This window comes from Triplophysa dalaica, chromosome 8 (assembly GCF_015846415.1).
Source record: "Triplophysa dalaica isolate WHDGS20190420 chromosome 8, ASM1584641v1, whole genome shotgun sequence".
Classification (NCBI taxonomy): Eukaryota; Metazoa; Chordata; class Actinopteri; order Cypriniformes; family Nemacheilidae; genus Triplophysa; species Triplophysa dalaica.
In genome coordinates, this window is record NC_079549.1 from 14399535 (window position 1) to 14422766 (window position 23232).

The 23232-nt window shown below is 40.8% G+C and overlaps 2 protein-coding genes across 2 annotated transcripts; one reads left to right on the forward strand and one right to left on the reverse strand.

Annotated features, from left to right (window-relative positions):
- Positions 1-4413: 4413 nt before the first annotated feature.
- Positions 4414-8552, forward strand: fzd5 (frizzled class receptor 5). Its single transcript, XM_056754508.1, has 3 exons — positions 4414-5128; positions 5259-5363; positions 5488-8552. The coding sequence occupies exons 2-3, from the start codon at positions 5344-5346 to the stop codon at positions 7256-7258; spliced, it is 1791 nt and encodes a 596-aa protein (XP_056610486.1). The 5' UTR covers positions 4414-5128; positions 5259-5343; the 3' UTR covers positions 7259-8552.
- Positions 8553-8976: 424 nt separating this feature from the next.
- On the reverse strand, positions 8977-20139 carry ccnyl1 (cyclin Y-like 1). The gene is made up of 10 exons (XM_056754509.1): positions 19151-20139; positions 15137-15211; positions 14232-14266; positions 14051-14151; positions 13824-13859; positions 13676-13727; positions 13130-13249; positions 12632-12798; positions 9486-9648; positions 8977-9375 (listed from the first exon to the last, which is right to left on the reverse strand). Exons 1-10 carry the CDS (start codon positions 19302-19304, stop codon positions 9259-9261), a joined length of 1020 nt encoding a protein of 339 aa, XP_056610487.1. The 5' UTR covers positions 19305-20139; the 3' UTR covers positions 8977-9258.
- Positions 20140-23232: the final 3093 nt, after the last annotated feature.

Consider the following 23232-nt stretch of genomic DNA (forward strand, 5'->3'; position numbering starts at 1 on the left):
TACTTGATCACTTATTAAATAATCTGAATTGACTCCACGGACCCTTTTCCCGATCAGAATCCAAGATGAGTTTCACGACCTGGTAGAAGTGGAATAAATGTATCACGTCGTGAGTGTGGTCATGGTGTTCCCTTTCGGGTCCGGGTGCAGCAGAGCCGGTCCAGGCGCTGACTCACAAGCTAATCCCAAATTAAAAACCACATGCTTGTATCTGGTTCTGTCTGGAGTTACACCAACAACCACTGGACCTGTTATAGACCACAGCATGGGGCTTCTAATTTTTTGCTAAGCTGATGCATTGTGGTCCCCATTTTAACTGCACCACATATAAACATTTGAAATTCTGTCGAGTGATATCATGGTTTTACTGAGAACGGTTGCCATGGCAGTATATTTTCTTGAGGTGTTTTTAAGGATTTGGCCAAAATACAGTGCGGCCTTGAAGTCAGAGTCCACTTTGAAAAACCTGAAAATGAAGTTTTGGGATTTGAAAAACGTTAAAACAATAAAAAGTTAAGATGAAAGGTTCTACCTTATATAACTCACTAAAGAAGTTATTCTGAGGAACGTTGGACAACATTGTGGTTTTTTGTGTCCATACAATGGAAATCAATAGGGCCAGAGAGATTCCTTAAAACATCTTCTTTTGTTTTCAAAGAAAAATGTGGACTTACAAAATAAAAAGTAAAAAAATGTGTACCCTGAGCTATTAATTCCTGTTAAAAAAATCTGTACTTTATTATTCATTCACTTCCACTAAACAGTTCACACTATTAATTCGTTTTCATTTACGGTCTTAGACTTTGTAACATGTGCAGGAAAAAAGAACCAGACTAGTTGAACACGTTCTGACAAACCATCCCAAATTCTCAACTGAGTGATGCCTGGCTAAAGCTAATGGTCGGCCACCCCAGACGCTTCCTCCCTGGTTTACTTTTTCAACACTTCCCTCGTGTTTTTTCCTCCTCCCCTCCCATTTTCTTCTCTTGAAAGAGAGCAGTAATTTGTCCTGGCCTTAGTGCGCTCCAAAGCCTTTCTCTGACAGAGAATAATCCACCAGGATCTAGCCACTGCTGATGGGCCGGAACATGCCAAGTCTCTCTTTGTGTGTGTTTTTGTGCGGATGTGTTTGTTCGCTAACTCTTAAAGCTGGTTTTCGAGCGTGAGCTTGAAATCGAGGCGTCCTGCTGATCCCTAACTCCATTATGGTCTTAATGTGTGTGACAGCTCGGTGTTGAAGATTACTTTAAAAAGGTGTTTTCACACACATCTGGACTTGCTGTGTCCTTGTTTGGAACGGTGAAGATTTTCTTGTCAGGAAGATGTGTTTTTGAGGATCTGTAGGATTTCTTTTGTTGGTTTTTAGTCATTTTCTTTTTTTTGTTTCCAAACAATGAACGGATAAATAATGTTTAATGTTTCCCTTATAAATAAGCTTGCTGCTTTGTCTAAAAACTTAACCATTAAATCAAATCCATTCCACCGTTCCATGGTTGTCACAGTATGAGACCTCTCCACTATGTCCCTTCACACCGAATACGGGAGTCTCATGAGTGGGAGGGTGTATTTGCTAGTTATGTTATGCACATGAGGATATCTGTTGTTTTAGCGAGACCGTGTGAATGTGTTTGTGTGCGAGCTGCGTGTGCGCGGTCCGACTCATTTGCCCGTGATTTGTATTGAGGAGTGGGCAAATTGAACCTGAGTGTTGGTCAGGCTTAATTGTCGTCGCCAATTAGTGCATTGTTGAAAGGCACAATGGCTCCAGTGTAGCGAAGGGAACGTTCTCCTTTGTGCTTCTCCAGTGGCCCACAGGCCAGTCAAGACTCATTTAGGGCGCTGGCAACACAGGGCCAGAAATGCCATGAAAAAAGACAACAAAAGGGCGGTTTAAGGAGAAAAAGACGACGGCAGAATAGAGTGCCGGAGACAATAGTGACATGGGATGGAACGCTAAGGTCTGCTTCTCATGTAAAGGGTTACAATGTCGGTTTCAACCTTCCCAGTACACACGTAAGAACAGCGGTATCCTAACGTGCACCTGCTGCACAAAGACAAGTTACAGCTGACCTGCGGTCAGAGCCTCAACGTCTGTTTACGATGTCAGATGTAATACGTGTGCAATGATGTGTGCATTTGAGGCACATTTGAGTCTCATAAATCACATTTTGAGTAACATTCGAATTTTTTTTGTTAATTGCTTTATTCTGTTTTATACAAAATAAGATACTTAAAGAATGTAGGAAAGCAAACGGTTCTGGGGCACTTTTGACTAACATTGTAAATCTCCCTACTATGGAAGTCAATGGTGGCCAAGAACTGTACGGTTACGAGCATTCTTCCAAATATCTTTCTCTGTGTTTAACAAAGAAATCTGTGCAAATTTGGAACAACTTGAGGGTTTATAATGATGACAGAATTTTTATTTTGGGGGTAAACTGTCCCTTTAATGTGATGAACTGCACCTGTGGTAACTCTGAAAGGACTCCTGACATCAGACTTCCATTAAAAATGACTTTTGTTTTAAAAAAAGTAATTGCAGAAATGCCGCAGAAAAAACAATTCCACTAAAAGTAGCTCCAGGTCCGTTCCCTATCTGCAATCCTCCAACAACACAAAAGCAGCGTCTGGTATCTTGTCATCTGTCTGTGACCGAGACACGAAAAGCAAAGCAAATCAAGAAAATAAAAAGCTAATTTAGTCAGATTACATCACACATTATTGTGAATGAATTGTTGTCCGTCTGCACGCAGACACAGAGAGTCATGTATCGGATAAAGGCATGCAAGTAGACATCTGTTCAAGCATGCAGGACAAGAGAGGGAGAACCAACCACCATGGTATGTTTTCATGCCCAGGAGACATTACAAAACCACACCTCATCAAGCAATAACATCATTTAACTGGATCACTCCACAAAGACATCAACGCTCCGCTGCTCAAGTGAAGCAAACCCAAGCTCACCTTATCTAGACCATGAGCATGAGACTTGTTTCAATCACACTATATTCATTTTATTGCCATTCGAACCGGGAAGCAGTTTTATTTATCGTTACTTTGGATACTTATTAGTTTGTACACTGGTCTACAAGGGCCTCATTTTACATGGATGTGGTATATAGACAGGAAGCCGGTGGTGATTACCTCAAGGTGGGGTTCAGAAGTTAATGTGCCATTGTGCATAGGTAACCAATAAACAGGTGCACAAATGGCTGGGATGATTGATTCGGTTACCATAGCGTTTAAGACACAATCACACGTCTCGAGCGTAACAAGGAAAACAATGTACGCACATTTATGGCCGCGCGTGTCTCAATGATTGATTCCCGAGCAAGTCTTTGGCATGTAGACTTTCTGTTTACTCTTGTCTGTTCTATTCTGACGTGCTGTTAGCTAACTTAACCAGAGTGTTAAATGAGCATTAGAAATTCCCGATGGAGCCGCCTGATCGTTCACTTACGTTTTTACATACACACCCTGGAAGACCTTTGGACCTTAGAAATCTGTGAGATTACACACTGAGTCAACAATGAGAAAGGGAGGAAAGACAATTTCAGAGAATTCCAAGGTCTACCTGTGTGAATAATGGGGCAGAGGACTTTAGATAGTGGAAATGCAAATGTGTCAGGATGGAAAATGATGTTCGTAAATTAAATAAACAAATAAATCAATTGATTCATTCAATTAGTAATAATAAATAAATAATAGATGTATATAAATAAATAAATAAATAAAACTAGGAATAGATCAATAAATAGTAATAATTATGATTATGATCTAACATATAAGGGACACTTAAATTTAAACAATAAAAAATGTATAATGCTACTGCATTGGCGAACATTAAATCAAATGGTTTTTGCACACAAACAGTCCCAGAGGTGATATAATGCCGTGCCATTTATGCTTTTTCCAAACCCTGTGTCGTTTTTTATAGGGTGTATTCACAACATCACAATAATGCACATAACCTCTGAACTCCAGTGCATCATAGCAGTACCAGTGTGGCAGGTTGCTCCTCTTACTCTCTTTCTTTGTCTGGTTAAGGCATGAGTGATTAAGCCTGCGTTAGGAGTCATTATGTGAATGTTTGCACAGCTCCGTCTGTCTTGAATGGGCCCAGTGGGTAAACACAAAAGTAATACAGGATACACTTGCACAAGACATTTAAGGCCTTTTCATAGTCACACACACACAAACACACATTCGCCAGTATGACTAATTTACTGACCCATTTTAGATGCCCGTGTAGTTTAAAAATCACCTTTTCCCACAATCCATGTAGGGTCAATTTCCATCAAACTGTTCAATGTTTGAACCATGTGTTTGAGACTATTTAAAAGCTCAGTTTCATGCAACACAATGACACCTGTTGCACAAACACCCTCTGTGCTAACTGTAATTTGAGAGAGACAGTCTGACACACAATACATACGATTTTCAATACAGCAGACGTTTAAGTAATACCAAGCACGTAGTGAAGGCGATGGATGGAGCAGACTGTCAGTGGCCTCTGGTGAAAGGGGGTGTGGCTTGAAAAGTTGTGGGCGTGTCAATGCGGGTGAAGTATTTTCACTCTACTGAACCTCTGAGGAGTGAATTATTACTGGCTCTGCAGCACACAGGAGGGAGCTTACCGCTCTGAAAATATCCTTTTTACAAATTGATAACGGAAAAAATTGCTTAATCTGGAAGTGTAGGATCATAAAGTGGGGAAAAGAACTCCAAAGGACTGTTTGGACACGCATTAAAGGGAACGTTAATGGCAGGCAGCACCTGAAACCTGTTGCGTCAAATACTAACGCGTGAGGTGATTTTATTTTATTTTGCGAGGTTTATTATTCCTGAAAATTCATTTATTTTTATGAGTCGGGGTTTCTTTCCAACCCTGATATTTTCGTCGCAAAATTTTGTGCTTATTTTTGGTTGTGAATCGTAACCTTTCGCCGGATCATCGGATGCGTTCACCTGCCATGTGGAATGTAAAACTGAGTCGAAGGGAAAATGACGCTTAAAGTGTAACTTCGTTACAAAGAATCTGCGGAAAATGAACTTTCGACCTTTACACGGTTATCTCGGTGAATGATTGATCGACCATTCAGTCCACGGACGCGCGTGCTTTTCCACGGTACGTTTAGATGTTTATTTCTACTTTCATGACTTTATTTCTCTTTGACGGGAAAATCGCTCACATTATTCCAAAGCAAGTGAGCAAATCTTGTTTAATTTAACTAAAGTTGCTCTTTTCCTCTTTTCAGAAATGCACTCGCAAAGTCGGAAGAAAGTGCGCTCGAGGTCTGGAATGAAACTTCACCGTGATTTACAACCTTGTGGACTGTGGACATGCTGCTGGAGCTATTAAGGTTTCCTTTTGGGATTTCTTCTTTCCGAAATGCAGCAATAAATTAAAAAAAAAGAAAAAAAGAAGAAAGAGGAAAAAGCCGAGCTGAGAAAATACTCAAGAATTGAAATGCATATTTTTTTCAGTATGAGGAAACCTGCGGATAAGCCTCGTTTCACCTTGGCGACCTCAGGTACGCACCTGGTTGGATTTTACCTATATTTTCTCCTCCTGTCTCCGTTCTGTGATGCCGCCTCTAAGGATATAGTGTGTGAGCCCATCACGGTCCCCATGTGCAAAGGCATCGGTTACAACCACACGCACATGCCCAACCAATTCAATCATGACACCCAAGAGGAAGTGGGCCTGGAGGTGCATCAGTTCTGGCCGCTCGTCCGGATCCGTTGCTCCCCTGACTTGCTTTTCTTCCTCTGCAGCATGTACACTCCCATTTGTCTCCAGGACTATAAAAAGCCCCTGCCGCCGTGCCGATCCGTGTGTGAGAGAGCTAAGAGAGGCTGCTCTCCTCTCATGATCCAGTATGGGTTTGAGTGGCCGGAGCGGATGAGTTGTGAGCAGCTGCCCATGCTGGGCGATACCGATCGGCTGTGTATGGACCGCAACAGCAGCGAGACAACGACTCTATCGCCTCCCTTCCCCAAACCCACCCCTAAGGAAACACCGAGGCACAAAGCCACTGCCAAATCAGCTTCGCCCCAGAAATGTGACCGTGAGTGCCGGTGCAGAGACCCCCTGGTGCCCATCAAAAAAGAAGCACATCTTCTTTACAACCGCGTGCATACTGGCTCTGTGGCCAACTGTGCTTTGCCGTGCCATCTACCTTACTTCTCTCCGGATGAGCGGACATTTACGACCTTTTGGATAGGCCTGTGGTCGGTGCTTTGCTTCATCTCCACCTTCACCACCGTTGCCACTTTTCTTATAGACATGGAGCGTTTCAAATATCCAGAGCGGCCTATTATCTTTCTGGCTGCTTGTTATCTGTTTGTGTCGCTGGGCTACATCATACGACTGCTTGCGGGCCACGAGCGGGTGGCTTGCGAGGGCTCCGGCGAACAACAGCACATTCTCTACGACACCACGGGTCCAGCCCTGTGCACGCTGGTCTTCCTTCTCATATACTTTTTTGGAATGGCCAGCTCCATTTGGTGGGTGGTGCTGTCTTTTACTTGGTTCCTGGCGGCGGGGATGAAATGGGGAAATGAGGCTATCGCAGGCTACTCGCAATATTTCCACCTCGCCGCTTGGCTAGTGCCTAGCGTCAAGTCTATTGCTGTACTAGCCTTAAGTTCTGTGGATGGCGACCCTTTGGCGGGCATCTGTTATGTCGGCAACCAGAGCCTGGAGAGCCTTCGTGGCTTTGTGTTGGCCCCTCTTGTGGTTTACCTCTTCACCGGATCGCTCTTCCTGCTCGCTGGGTTCGTTTCGCTATTCAGAATCCGTAGCGTCATTAAGCAAGGAGGAACCAAGACGGACAAGCTAGAGAAGTTAATGATCCGGATTGGGCTGTTTACGGTCCTTTACACTGTGCCTGCAACTATCGTAGTGGCCTGCCTGGTGTATGAGCAACATTTCAGGCCAGGCTGGGAACGGGCGCTGGCCTGTTCTTGCCCTTCCGAACGCCAGCGCTTGGGCATGGGTCCAGACTATGCTGTCTTTATGCTGAAGTATTTCATGTGTCTGGTGGTAGGCATCACTTCAGGCGTGTGGATCTGGTCAGGCAAGACTCTGGAGTCATGGAGGCGCTTTTTGACACGTTACGTCCCCTGTAGAACCCGTAAGCCGCCCGTGTTGGCCTCATCCATGTATAGCGAGGCCAGTAATGCTCTTACGGCCCGAGCTGGAACAGCCCCCACTGGGACCTACCACAAATCAGCCCCATCATCACACGTTTGAACATTGGGTGGATTGTCCAAGTCCTTTATAAATCCTGCAAGCGAGTGCAGGACGTGCAGGTCGTGACTCTAAATGAGCAGGTGTCTGTTCGACCTTCCAGTGGCATCTCTGCAACAGATGCGATGGACAGCACAGTTACACTATGAAGGATTTTTATAGACTGATGGTCGGTTCATTATAGTCGAACACTTGTCGTTCATGGATCTTATTTGGAAAGCAATGAAATTGCCTATACTGTACTAAAAAAACCTGTCACCATCATTTTAGTCATTGTCTGTGGGTTTTAGAGCATGAATTATGGAAAAAAGATCTGAGATGGTTAATGCTTGAATCAAGTTTTTACTGTTGATGGTGATGTTTTATTTATTTGTTTATTCTTGTAAATATGCATTTGAAGAACGTTGTGATAATGCAGCTAACAGTCGCTCTGTCGTGTTTGAGACTTTATCAACATATTTACAGGATGTGGGTTAGACGTTGTTTTGTGGCATCATTTTAAACACCGTCCAAATATAATTTACATATGTATGTGTAACATATGTATGTAAACATTCTCTGTGAATGACAGCAACACTTTATACTGCTTGCGCTGGAGGTTGATACGATATGTAAGAAATCAGGAGTGATAAATTCATGACATTTATCAATGTCCTTCTTAATACTGCTAATGAATTGTTGGTGAGCATCTGATGGGCAGTGTTAAATAAGATGTATTTTGAAGATCAATAGGGCAGTTTAGTTTTATCATCTGAGTTTGACTTCCTCTTGTGGCCGATGGTTCAACCTTTACACAAGGTTAAGTTGTTACCCAGCAGACCTACTGGCTTTGTTGAAAAAAAAAGAAATTGCCAAATATTAGGTGTTAAAACACAATAGAGGTTTTGATCCATATGTCAAAGGCTTATTCAGTCTCAATCTGTTAACCTCGGTGTTGTTAATTTGTATCTGTTTTGACTTCTTTTTGCCATCCCAGTTGGTTTAGAAATAGGTTTTCCACTTTTGAAAATCTTAAATGATCCTAAGCAAACTCCGAACTCAACATCTATCCCATTTTCTCTACATCACTTACAGTTGAATTGCTTTTGGTTGTGTACAGAATTGTTTGGGTCTATTCATTTGTAAATCTTGAAAAGGACCAGAGTCCAGACTGCAACTTGTACATATTTTGTTTAGTAAAAAATATGAGTTTACAGTTTTAAAGAGATTTTTAGATATTTATGAAAAGTGTCTTATGTTTATTTTGTTTCTCTTACTGGTAGAGAATAAAAGTGAGCAGCAATCTGTGAACCTGCAAGTCAGATGTTTGGTCAATCATTTATTGTGCTTCATAGTGTCAGGGCTCTTCAGGGGGAAACATTTACACCGCTTTCCTAAACAGATATTATATTCATATGACGTGTTTGAACCCTTAAATTTAAAGGCAGTAAAACACTTGGTATTTAAAGGGCTAGTTCATCCAAAAATAAAAATCTGTTATCAATGTTTGTTCAAAACCTGTATGACTGTTTCTTAAGTGGAAGACCGAAATTTCTCCGTGATTTTGTTTCCATACAAGGAAAGTCAACGGGGGCCAATGTTGTCTTACACATTTGGAATGACTTAATTTTTGGGTGAACTATCTTATTTATATGAAAAGACTGCATAATACCCGGGACTTCTATAATAAAACCAAAAACCATTATAACTGCTTAAGGAAAGCAAGACACAATGCTCCAGCATGAATTCAGACTCATTACGTGATTAGTGTTTATTTAAAATACTCCATCTGCAAATGATTTCCGTTAAAAACTGACAAAGTTCACAGCTAGTAGCCTACATAGTAAGCAAAAAACAAACAAAAAACATTCAGTCTGTTCTTGTCTATGTTGTTCTGCATCAGTTGAGTCAAGTGTTTGTAGGATCTGTTGGCTGCCGTACTGTTGCAGCCAAAGGCGGGGAGAGACAACAGGTTTCATCCATCGAGCTCTGTCTCAAAGCAGAAAGCGGTCTGAAGAAACGCTCTATGAAAGAACAGCATTGGATCTGCGGATGCCGATTAGGTTATCTGCGCTGAGCGATCTCCTCATGGCTGCCCTACTCAGGTCCTTGTATTTATCTTCACATAGTCTTGAGATTGCCTATAAAATAAAATAAAAACATGTCATAAAAACTCAGTGTAGGAGGATGACAAAATCAGTTCTGTCCTTTTTGAGATTGAGTAATACAGTTAAGGGGATCTCTTGCCCACCTCTAGTTTCTGTGCCCGTTCATTGCTCAGAGCCTCCAGAGGGAAGCTCAGGTTGTTGTCGTCTGCGAGGGATCGCAGATCGAAGTAATACTTGGCGTAGACACTAGCCGGTACGTTAATGTTAAACTGCAGCAGCTCCAGAAAATGTCTCTCCATCTCGTTCCTGACAAGAGGAATGTGAATGGATGAATGAAGTGGACATAGTTAACATTTGTAATCTTTATGCTTTTAAAAATTCTTATCATATCTGTTACTATACAAATAAGCTTAAAATATGGAACCAATAACATCCAGACAGTCACAGCACCTACAATATACACTTTCCCATATACATATACATTTTTACCCCCAAACTTGAGGTTACATAATAATAAAGGTTACATACAAGCTACTTTATTGCAGTTATACTCTAGTAAACTCTTCATACTAAATAACAGACTTGAATCTTGATCATGGAGATGCTCCACTGCGTCTAAGAGCAGGCACAGAGACGGTCACTGTGGAGACAGTGACCCGAATGTTTTGGGAAAAGCAAGACATCAGGTTGAGGTGGGTATGGGTGGTGTGCCGTGTAGGGGGAGGGGGGGGGTGGTTGCTAGGAGCAACAAATGGAGTGGGTGAGAGCCTGGACCATTGTAGAGAAGCTCTGAGAGCACTTGAAGCCCGCCAGCCCGGGCTCACAAAGACGGCTTCAATGAAAGGGATGAAAATAGAGCGGAGGGGTAGAGAGGAGAGAAGAGGGCCGTGGCCTTTAACATAGACAATCAGGTACAAGTCCGCAAAACAGACACACGTACACACAGACCCTGTCTGTGTCATTTATATGGATATTGAGACTAGAGAACAAACACTAAAACAAGGTTTTGAAGTGCGGAGCTCTACATGTTATTGAAAATCTTGCGGGCTTGTTCCAGGGACAGGGGAAGGAGGAGGAGTTTTAGAGTGAAATAACTCAGAAGATGAGTGAAGTAATACAGTACTGCATGAGAAGACTCAACTCGCCGTTTTTAATATCAAGACTGATCAACTCAAGGGATAGTTCAGCCAAAAATAAATTTCTTTCATCATTTACTCAGCCCCTCCAGTTGTTCCAAATCTGTATACATTTTTTTATTCTGATGAACACAAAGATATTTGGAAGAACGTTTATAACATAACAGATCCTGGATCCCATTGGGTACCGCAGTAGGAAAAGACACTTAATATTTTTTGTTCTGTTTTGCACAAAAGATGATATTTTGAGGAATGTAGAACAGTTCTGGGGCACTTTTGACTACCATTGTAATTTTTCCTACTATGGTAGTCAATGGAGTACAAACTGTTTGTTTACAAGCATTTCTACAATAACTGCAGAAAAATATTAAGGGAACACCTGATCATCACAGCTTATTACACGGCTCATTTGAATGGTTGATTCTGATTGGCCAGTCGCGACATTCCAAGGGTTGTTATTTTCAAGTAACAACCCCTCAAAACTAATAGCACCCTGTAACCCGGATGCGGCAAATCATTTTGATAGGGGCAGTTGAATATTACACAAAAATGAATTACAAATATGTCTTTTAATAACATGCAAGATATTATATTTACAAATTATTAAACCAATTTGCCTGTTTGTGATGTTTGAACTTTAAAACCGAAACTAAACGACATTTCCTCACGGAAGGTTTGCATTCGGTAAAGCTAATAAAATATTTCAAATTATATTATGTCCAGTTTTTTTCTCATGTGGCAAGTAGTCATGTAATAAGCGGGTATTGTACAAGCAGCGAAATAAGCCCCTCCAGGATCACACTGTTGGGTCTTATTTCTGAGATAACAACAGGCTGCCTGTACATTATCCCTTACATAACACCAAGCCTGTTACCTTTTAGGAATACCAATTAACCCAATAAGGGTACAAAACCCATTTTCTCTTGTTTTGGTGCAATTAAAAGTGACAACAGGTACACTGGAGAGGCAACAGCGAGGATGGTCTGGGGCGGACCATTCTCAGAGGGTCTTACAGACCTCTATGCGCTATAAAATATTGTGATAAAATCCTTAGATCTATTGTCAGATCTTTTTCTGGTGCAGTGCAGGGTCCACCAGGTGCATAATAATGCCCGACCTCATGTGGCTAGAGTCTGTAGGCAGCTTCTGGATGATGAAGGCATTGATGCCATTTACATAGCCCCAGACCTAAATTCAGTTGAGAACCTCTGGGATCTCATGTATCTGAAGCTGTCAAGTAGCACATAGACTGTCCCGGACCTCATTTATGCTCCGATAACAGTCTGGGAGGACCATAATCATCTCATCAGGAGTATGCCCAGACATTGCTGGGAGTTCATTCGGGCACGTAGAGCCATGCACATTACTGATTAACATTATGAGTTACTGTGATGAAATTCAAACAAGTTGAGTTTCACATTTTTTACAGTGATTTTACTGTAACTCCTGCCCTCAAGGAGTGACATTATTGGTTCTCACAACATTATGCAAAGTATATAAGTGAAGAGTTTTAACCTGGATATTTTGTTCATTGAGATCTAATAAATAGTGATTTAGGTGTTCCCTTTATTTTTTTGAGCAGTGTATATTTTTCTGTGTTTACATTACTTTTACGCATTTGGCAGATGTTTTAATCCGAAGCGACTTACATTTCATTATCCTATACATTTATACTTAGGTATCTGCAATCCCCATAGGATCGAACCCACAACCTTGTGTTGTTAACGTAATGCTCTTCCCACTGAGCTACAGGAAAGCTCATGTGGCTAATGTGTTTGTTCAATCAAAAAAAAATGTATACAGGTTTGGAACAACTATGGAGTATTTAATGGCAGTATGTTCATTTTTGAGTGAACTATACCTTTCAACATCTCAAAATTGTTGTGTCCACAAGAGTGTTTAAATGGTATTGTTTTTTATGGCATAATGAAATTTATGTCACAAAAATTTGATCAGGTTTTGTCAAAACAGCAAAGCATGAGTTTGAATGAGACAAACCTACTATCGTTTTCGAAAACAAAGGAAGTGTGTATATTTTCAGCTGTCATAAAGTCATCTTGAAGGACGTTATATAAATATGCCGTATGAAATGGAAATATTGGTACAAATGGAAATCAAAGACTGTTGCCTGTAGAATTTCTGCTCTCACTCACATGTCCTCAACAGTGATGTCTTTGAGGATCTGACAGTAGTCTACATTCCACACCGCCTGATCATCCCAGACTTTCGAGGCCAGCAGGATAGCCCCCAGCACGATCCTCTTCCAGTTAGACGGGCAAATGTCCAGCTCTGCGTATGTCAACAGCCTCTCCAAATACACCTGGAGCAAAGACAGGGTTTACGCTAATTTGTTTGTTTTCTTCAGCCTGGAGCTTGTGTACTTTATACTGTACAGTAGATCAATAATCAATAAGAAATAAATGAACAGTGCTCTATTTAACTGTGTGTAAAAGGAGATGCTGGAATTGATTTAGGACCGAGACAGTTTGGATGGTCAAATGATTCTGGAGCTCTGCTTCCCTCTAGTGGACATAAGCACTATGAGCCAAAAACCTAACCCTAAACTCGAAAACTATTCAAAAATAGTCATTTTTGATTTAAAACAATTTACTAGATGACTTGGACATTTACTAGATGACTTGGACCCTTACCAGAGTAACGATTGCACACTCAGCCGTGAGCTGCGCCGCGCTGAACAGCGTCCGGACAAACCGATAGATGAGTTTGTGTTCTGGGTCTGTTCGGCAGTAATCGTCAGGTACCTGCTCCCTCTGACAAAGACAGGATAAATATGCATCATACATCTAGGTAGAATGTCGGGGGAATATTTCTGGTGTCACAATGTAACATAATTGACTTTTATATCCAAGTACATGCAGTTTTTCACACGGCACCCAGTTTTTTTTATTTGTTTTTAATAAAAAAAACTTTATTTTTATACTTTAAGGACTGACTGATCTCAGAGGTGATGGAATTTGATCTGTTTATTCATACATTGTAGTCAATAGCAATAACATGGATATATAATATCATATATCCGGATATACCATTTAACTTTTCCAGATTAAATTTCATTTGGATATAAATAACACACAAGGTCAAATACAAAGTTGAAAAGTTCAAATTCATTTACTTCTGAAGAGAATAGAAATACAAGGACTAACATGGATAAATAAAAATACAGTAAATTTACTTACAGACAAGGGGTGCAATTTTTCATCAAAGATGTCCAATGACCTATCGGAGTCCCTATAATGAATTAATGACACTTTAAACCACATGTTCAAACTTAACATTCAAAACCTAAATAAATCCCAAATTATTTGCTAGAAAAGTCAAACCTACCTGTTTTTAATGTGATAATATATTGCTAATGTAACACTGTAAACAGAAAACAGCAGAAAGGTCAGTCACTATGCCAAGACAAAGAAAAACAAAGCAGTACATTCTTCATAACTAACTGTTATTTTTGTGCAGTGCATCACATTTTTGTTCAGTTACACATAACTGATTAAACATCTAGTATTATAAACAAAACTAGTCTTGAAAAACATGCGACAGAACATTCATACCATTTGATTGTGCTCTTAAGGTTGGGTTGACTAACGGTGCTATCATCAATGAATATCGTTGAGCAGGAGCTGTACTTCTTCGAGAGCAAACCAGGAGAAACCTTCATAAAGAAGCAAAGTTAATATACTTTCAAAATATTCATTAACCCTTATGCTGACTTCACATGCCACATCCACTTACGTGATTTATGTGATTGCTTTTCCTCCTGTCCCGAACTAAAAACAAAAACAAAGGTTTTATCATCAAGTGTATAGACAAAGCTGTAAGGCTCCATGTAAAAGTGGACTCTGTATTTTATTTGCTTATGTTGCACTGGAACACGCATCTTGGACTTATATAGACACTATTCGGTGTAGATGCAGCAGCACACAAAACAACAGTGATCAGTAACCAATGCCACAGTAGAAAGGTGCTATTTGCAAATTATATTTGTGAGGGAGAAAGTGTCCAGTAACTGGGTTTGCTGAGATAAAGTGAATAGTGCTTGGCTGGTCAACTTGTGACCCTACTAACTTAACTGGCAACGCCATTTACTTATTTTATATACTATTCACTACTTTATTACGGAAGCAGTACCACTCGCAGCCATTTTCAAAACACCTCTGGGCAGCTATTTACTTCATAGCAAGTCAACAGTCCTATCTCCTTGAATGGTGAAAGGCGGATATTCTAAAATTGTTGGGAAAAAAATCACAATTAAATAGCATAGTTCCGATCATTAATTAAACCTTATATGGACTGTACCAAAACTTTGTTTTGCTAAGCTTCAATTGTGCTAAAAATCACCTTTTTTGAAGTGGCTTTAGCTAGAACGCATGCGCACAGACTGGCAAGCGCCTCACAATAGCCCCGCCCAAGAGAATCTTCAGTCTTTATCTATTGACGATTGAATCTTTTTACTTTCTTCACTAGAGCGGCCATAGTGAAAGTTGCACTCCTCCCTATTCCTTGTAATTGCAGTAGCAGTAGCGCATCTTGTTAATATTTATGATCTTTGGCTCAGCCCAATACAAGCATTACAGAAGAGTATATGACTTAACAGTTTTGTTTCAAAGCCATTTAAGATTCACGTTGAAATAACTCACCGTCTGTCTGTGACTTGCTAAGGAAGATCGTGCTGGCGCGGGCGTGATCTGAGGGGTTCGACCCCAAACCCATATCTAAAAGAAAAGAAAAAACAGCAATCGAAAATAGATAGGGACAATTGCAAATATAACACGTATAAACACTATGGGACCAGTGAAGATGTACTAAAAGAAAAGAAAATTGTAGGTGTGGTTAACAAAATGTAAAAAACATATTCAGCAGTGGCGCTTATGAGTATCATAAGTTTGAGTCCTGCCTGCAACATTTCTCCTCATCTCTCTCTCCCCAAACCTTCCTGTCTCTCAAAAGACACATTCTGTCACATCCACACAGCATTCTCTCACAACATAGTAAAACAACCCCCACAAGGGGACTGAGGTTGTGCGTCGGCCCGCCATGAGCAAGCAGACTGATTGGCAGGGGCATGCTGCAACTTGCTTTGGCCACAGGGGTGAGAGAAGCGGCGGGCACAGCTGGAACAATGAAGCCATTGTATGGGCACTAGTGGAGAACACAGAGACCTCACACCCTGCGCTCCGCCCACACTGGCGGGTGACACAAGAGTTGTGCTAGTGCATCAGAATAATACATTGGAGAATGCATTTAACCTGGTCTGTCACCATCAACAAAAAATGCAAAGAAATATCATTTGTCTGGATAATCTGTCTCTTGGTCAGGCATTTCGACTCGCTAAGTTTAGGATTGTGTGAAAAAGTGTCATAAGCCAAAGAGGCATTCCATTGGAATCGAATGGAAACAGTCCAATGCTGTTAAGTTGTACAGTAAACGCACTCCAAGGAGATGTTTGGACAGCCGTCACCATGTCATAAGAGTTAAAGGAGGTGTAGCGTAGGTGAAGAACATAAGTTATGGGCTCTTTATTTTACCCTGCAGTCTATGGATTGAAACACAACCCATGCATTATACAAGCACTTCACACACAATTGCATTCTAAAAGTGTGAGAAGGCAAACAGTGAAGGGCACTATAATGGGCCTTTCTATCCATATTTTCCATCCCATCTATTATATATTCCATTAGGTCAACTATTCCCATGGGGGAGCAAAGCCTTGCATAATGTCCTTTTGCACAGAAGAGCCAATCTAAGACCCTATATGGCCATCTACTATCATGCTACAGAATCATTACAGCATAACAAATTCTTTTCCAAGTGCTTAATTTAGGCGTATTCAAACTGATACTCTTCTAAAAGACAACCTGGCAGTGCCAGTCTTGAGATTTATCACATCCATCTACTAGAAAACAATGAACGGCATTCCAAAGCGAAAGCGACGTCATGTTGAAGACATTTATAGACTGAACTTTTGTTGTAGTTGAGATGTAGGCTATGAGAGAATGCTGGCCAACAGGGAGGTGCAGGATTGCCTGGTGACACGGCAGACTAGAGCCAATTATTTGTTTGCTAACTCTATTAAAAAGCACAGTTAGAGCCACATTTCAGGCATGTACTTTTTTTGGTGTTCTTTCCTTGTATTAAAGTGACAGTACACCCAAAATTCTGTCAACATTAACGATACCCATTGACTTCCGTTGGTATTGTGTCTAGAGGTCGACCGATATGCGTTTTTCAGGCCGACGATACCGATTATTTCCATGCAAATTAGACCGATAACCGATATTTTGAACCGATATATATATGGTGTAAAAACGTAAATTTATATAGAAATTAAGAACAGATGCTCTGAAACATTTGAAATATTTTTAATTCTGACTGAGAAATCTTAATCATAACACTTATATTAATACTAATAAAAGAAAGAAGGGAGCACCCAGCAGAATTCTGTGAACATTTTGTAAACCACAAGCAACAAAGTAAAAAACAACAAGCAACAAATGAAAAAATGAATTGAATGTAACAAATTATATTTATTTATGGAAAAAATATGTTCTGATGACTTTAACATTGCATACAATACTTTTCAATTAATCATTATGCTAATCATTGGATTAAGTAGCACAATTTGAATTTATATATTAAGTGTAAATAATTGAATTGCCTTCATAGCTTTATTGTGTATGTTGTTGAAAAGACCGCAATATTTTCATGAAGCTATAACATGAGCATGAGAGCGCTCTGACTGAAGACCGACGATTCAAGTTCTTTATGCTTTAAAATGTCTTGTATTTTTGAAATGCCGTCATTTTAAGTGACGTGCAAAACGCCAGCTCGATCAATTACAAGAAACGCATGTGCAGTGTGCTGCTCGCTTGCAGAGCAAATCATTGTTATACTGAGGATGTGAATTATATCTACATGATAATAATGCGTAAATCCCGCGGAACCTGCAGGAAACCCGCAAAGCTGCTCCGAAATTCAGGCACTTATTATATTGAAGTGTTTTGCATCTTCAGTGCAGTGATTGAGATTTATTTCAACATCTGATGCTGCTTTCGGTGTGACAGTGAAAAAAGACTTTCTGTTCCGCAGCCTCCCGTGTTGATTGGCCGGACTCGTGACTTAGTCCCAACAAATCATAGGGGCAGTGGGCGGGCATTACTCTAGGCAAACCCCTAGAGTGACGTGTTCCGACTGCTCTCGCTAAATCCTTGGCTGCGTCAGAGCCAAAAAGCGCATTTCAAAATTAAATGACTTTATCGGCAAATCGGCTTTGAAAATGATCGATATCGATTATCGGCTAAATCCTTAATATCGACGCCGATAATCGGCCAATTCGATAATCGGTCGACCACTAATTGTGTCCATAAAATGGATGTGAATGGGTACTGCCGCTGTTGAGTTACCAACATTTATCCAAATACCTTCGTTTGTGTTCTGCAGAAGATAGAAAGTCGAACAGGTTTAAAATGACAAGAGGGTGAGTAAACGAGTAAAACGTACTTTCAACATATGTGGTAAAAACCTACAGAATATCCAGAACTACACTGTATACTCAGCTGATACTCCCATTCTCCCCCAGAGTCAAAAATAGCCCCTGGGGGTGCGGCAGATGTCCTCAATGACAAACACAACTATTGGGTGGCACACGAAAATAACATGAATGGTTCTTTACAATGGTGATCAGTTCAACATGAAAAACATTCATCCACGTGACTTCAAACCTCTACCCCCGTGATAGAAATGTGCATAAATGGAGATTCCCAAAGATAGAGAGGGATAAGGAGACAGAACGCAGCTGTCCCAAAGATCTACATGATTCGGATTCCAGGAATGGCACACATTTTTGATCGTCTCTGTTAATTAACCTTAGAATCTCAGTCACTTTTAAGTCCAAGAAAATTAACCGTGACACAGACTATTCTAATCGTGAAGGATTAAATACAGGCGCAGTGGTACAGTTTAAACTGCTCTAAACTGAGCAATGACTATCACTCAAAGTTATTTGTGTGTGTGTGAGACTATGTGTGTTTCCCTGAGGGTAAATTAGCACAGCCTAAACAAACAGAAGCAAAGCCTACAAACAATTTTAACCTCGCCAAATTTAACACGCATACCTCCAAAGTTCCATAAACCTAATTTGATCAAGTAATGTAGGTAACTCTTTTCCTCAAGACGGCAGTCTTTACTGTACTCGACTGCATGAATGTAATATTTCAACTGAACATGTCTTAGACTGTCCAGTTCAAAGAAAACCGACAGCACTTAACGTGTTCGGCTTTTAAGAGAAACCTGACACGCGACGCGAGGTCAAGGAGTCCGATCACACCGGAAAGAAATGCTGGCATATACTGTATGATGGCCAAAGTTTGTAAATCTAAGAATAGATTAAAAACATAAAATAGAGTATTTAGTTTTACGATGAAGGTCACTGTGGTGAAAGATGACTGGTCTGCAACCTTTCCGTCTCAATACGCTCAATAAGGCTCAGTTTTACTCAAGAGATCTGCCTTCTCCGAAGTTCAATTCCAAACACAGGTCTAACACACTTACCTGAAATTTTGAAGTTGAGCACTTTCACTCTAAAGGAAGATCTTGTAAGACCAAGCGACCATGACCGAGAAGAATAAATCAAAGACAATACCACCAGAACTTACCGTCGGGCACCTCTCGATCACTGATGTGCTGTAGATATGGACCAGTATCATCGCTCAGGTCCGTACTGATCTGATAGTCGTCCAGACATTCCAGCTGTCGTGGAAGTTTTGGGCTCCCACTGGGGGACACGCAGCAGGATACTGTATTCCCCATGATGACACTCTCAAACACCTGCTCAGGTGTGCAACCCTATGACAGACACCGGTACTACTCAAGCCTGGACTGCTTCTGTCATCAGATGTGAATCAATGGATCTAATGAATGAGAACTGTATGAAGGTGTTTAAAGGGATGATATGAACACACTGAAACAGAGTTTAGTGCCAGTGCTCTGGGATCAAGAGACTTTACTATCTGTGCCGGTCTATATAATGTGACTCCATGCATTCACGCAGTGCCAAAGAGGATCTAAGGCTTAAGCATCCGAGAAAGCAATACAGCCGGTTATAATACACGGGTTAGACAACATATCAATTCAACATATCGATCGGAACACAGATTTGCTCTTTTAAATTAACCCTAAATGCTAACTGCTACTGGCTAATATTGATCCACTGTGAATGAGTGAGTTATTAGCCGGCAAGCTAACTGAGCTAAACCATCCCTTTAACTCTGGCTTAAGACCTGAATTCTTAATAACCGAAGCCAGTTCGACGGTTCGGATCCCGAACAGGTGAAATAAGCGTTATATAATGAACTTCCGAGCATTTATCCGTCATTTAACGGGAAGATCTGTGTGTTGGTCGAAACTCTAACGTTAGATCCAATGAGCACTGAAATCCTCAGGCCTGGGTGCTGCCAACGGGAGGAAATTAGATCTTCAGACGTACAGAATGAATAAAGTCTTGTCCGTTCACGAGCGCTTAAATCAAACTCCGGAATTGTGCGAAGTTATACAATTTCGTCCACCGGTTCTCGTTGGAGAGTTCCCTGTTATTGCCTCCGCCCCGCCCGCCAGTGCAGCAGCAGAAGCGATCCGCTCCCCACCACCTCCGCCATCTGCTCCGCGTGACGTAGACAGTGACCCGCCTGTTTGTACATTCCCTTAGTTGCGATTGGGTAATATATCAAAACAAAATAAATAAGTATTCAGGGGTTGGCGAATAGGCCTGTCAGTCACGTAGGAGGGCTGGAGATTTAACCCCCGCCCATTTACACACTCTTCCTTTAAGAAAGGATAGAATGGAAATGTTTGGAATGCGTTCTGTATAAAGTAGCCCATGTACTGTATATTGTGCCAATAATTAATATATACAAAAATAAATCCATGAAGAAATGTAATAAAAGCAAACATATATACATACAGAAATATATTTTCTAAAAATATAAAACTGAATGAAAAAATTGATTTTTTTCATTTAAACATTTACTTATTTGTACATTTTTGTATTTATTTTATGAATTTATGTCGATATATTTGTACTTCCAAATTTTTACATTTTCTTATTTATTTATTTCCACATAAATGTGTCCATAAATGTGTCACCTGCACTCACACACATCATCAACACCTCCCTGCTCACCGGCACTTTCCATCCACATTCAAACAGGCCCAGGTCACGCCCCTACTGAAGAAACCAACATTGGACCCTTCTACTCCCGACAGTTACGGACCTGTCTCTCTCCTCCCATTTATAGCAAAAACACTTGAAAGGGCAGCTTTCAACCAGGTGTCTTCCTACCTGTTCTAGAATAAACTACTGGATGACAAGCAGTCTGGCTTCAAAACAAACCACTCCACTGAGACGGCATTGCTATCGGTCACAGATGCACAGCGGCTAGCCAAGGCGGAATCTAAATCCTCTGTCCTGATTCTGCTAGACCTATCTGCAGCGTTTGACACTGTCAATCACCAGATACTGCTAGCAACCCTGTCATCACTAGGAATCACAGGCTCTACCCTCCGCTGGTTCAAATCCTACCTCTCCGACAGATCCTTCAGGGTGTCATGGAGGGGCTCGCTGTCCACGGCTCACCACATGATCACTGGGGTCCCTCAGGGGTCGGTGCTTGGACCGCTGCTTTTTTCCATCTACACGACATCACTGGGACCCATCATACAGGCACATGGCTTCTCATATCACTGTTATGCCGACGACACCCAGATCTACATCTTGTTTCACCCAGACGATACCACTGTAGCAGCTCGCATTACAGCCTGCCTCGAGGACATCTCAGCTTGGATGAAAGACCATCACCTCCATCTGAACCCTGCCAAGACCGAACTACTTGTGTTTCCGGCACACCCTACGGTCCAACACGATTTCAACATCCATCTTGGCAGTACCACAATCACCCATTCCAAAACAGCCAGGAACCTCGGAGTCATATTTGATGAACAGCTGTCCTTCAATGATCACATTGCAAAGACAACACGGTCATGCCGATATGCCTTATTCAACATAAGAAAGATCAGACCATATCTCACGGAGCATGCGGCACAACTCCTTGTCCAGGCCCTGGTAATCTCAAGGTTGGACTACTGCAATGCTCTCCTTGCTGGTCTTCCTGCAAAGGCTATCAAACCACTTCAGCTGGTTCAGAACGCAGCAGCACGCCTCATCTTCCAACAGCCCAAAAGGGCTCACGTGACTCCCCTTTTCATCTCTCTTCACTGGCTACCGGTTGCAGCCCGTATCAGATTCAAGTCACTAATGCTTGCCTAGAGGACTATCACTGGATCTGCACCGGCTTACTTTCACACTCTCCTGCACTCCTACACCCCATCAAGATCCCTGCGTTCAGCAAACCAGCGGCGGCTTGTATTGCCATCCCATAAGGGCAGTAAACCGCTCTCCCACTCTTTCTCATTCACAACTCCTTCCTGGTGGAACATTCTTCCTATATCTGTCCGTTCAACCACATCTCTCACAACATTTAAAAAAAACTACTTAAAACCCATCTCTTCTGTGAGTACTTGACAAACAAATGAAAAAAAAAAAAAAAAAACTAACCCTTTCTCTCAACAGGTAGTGGTCTAGCTTTTGTTGAAACCAGTAACTTTGTATTGGCACCTAATGTATTATGGCTCCTGTATGAACTATCGCTCATTGCTCCTAAACTCTTTGTAAGTCGCTTTGGATAAAAGCGTCTGCTAGATGTCTAAATGTAAATGTAAATGTAAAAATGTATGGCAATAAGGGGGCGTGTCTTGCTTCAGACATGGCAGTCCAGCACAGAGTGCTGCTGTAGGCCACAGACAAACTCTAAGGCCAAAGTAACATCTTGTGCTTAGACAAAATTACATTTAAGAGATGAGTGTGACCACATGAAACAATAATAGAGTATATTTCAGCATTTACTATAGTAAACTATAGTATGAACTAAAGTAGGATTTAAAAGCCCTTAAGGAAATCAAGCATGATTTTAGTTTAAGTGTAGAAACCATGTTTTTTGGCAGATTTGTATGACCACAGTTCCACTACAACACAACATCATTAAAACTTATCAACATTCGTTCTTGAAGTAAACTTCTATGTGGAATATCTTTCAAATACATGACCAGGACTTTCTTTTAACAATTTCAGTTGTTCTGACAATTTTATTATCAAGTTGTCCCTTGAAACCCCTGTGTTACGTTTAGGAAAATGTCACATAAATTGGTCTTAACTACGGTTTTAACTAAAGCATTGTATGCAAATGACTTATTACACAATTTTAACAAATAATAAAAAAGTTAGTTGTAAGGTTTAACTGTAAATGAATGCAACTCCAATGTTCAGAGAGAACACTTGTGCACAGCAGTTACGATACCTCATGTAGAATTAGTATTTTATTAAAGCGTTACATTATTGAGTACAAAAGTGGGGGAACAACAATGGGTTTACACAAAGTAAAGCTTCTAAAAATGTTAGCCATGTCACATAGTAAACATCTAGTGTCCAAAAGGGGAAAGCTCATACAAAAAGTGCATTGTGTTTATCCAAAAATGAGTTGAATAATGTTTTTAACATCAAACATTGCTTGTAATTGATTAATAATGAATATGCATGAATTTAACCAGCATGGCTTTAGGCCTCCACACATAGAAGATTCATTAAAGACACATACAAAAACATTTTATCATCAAAAGTGTATGAATT

Coding starts and splice junctions, on each gene's coding strand:
- fzd5 (XM_056754508.1), top strand. CDS start 5,344: ATGCTGCTGGAGCTATTAAG. Junction 5,364..5,487: donor ATGCTGCTGGAGCTATTAAG/GTTTCCTTTTGG, acceptor TATTTTTTTCAG/TATGAGGAAACCTGCGGATA.
- ccnyl1 (XM_056754509.1), bottom strand. CDS start 19,304: ATGGGGAATACAGTATCCTGCTGCGTGTCCCCCAGTGGGAGCCCAAAA. Junction 9,649..12,631: donor GACATCACTGTTGAGGACAT/GTGAGTGAGAGC, acceptor TCCTCTTGTCAG/GAACGAGATGGAGAGACATT. Junction 9,376..9,485: donor AACGGGCACAGAAACTAGAG/GTGGGCAAGAGA, acceptor TTTATTTTATAG/GCAATCTCAAGACTATGTGA.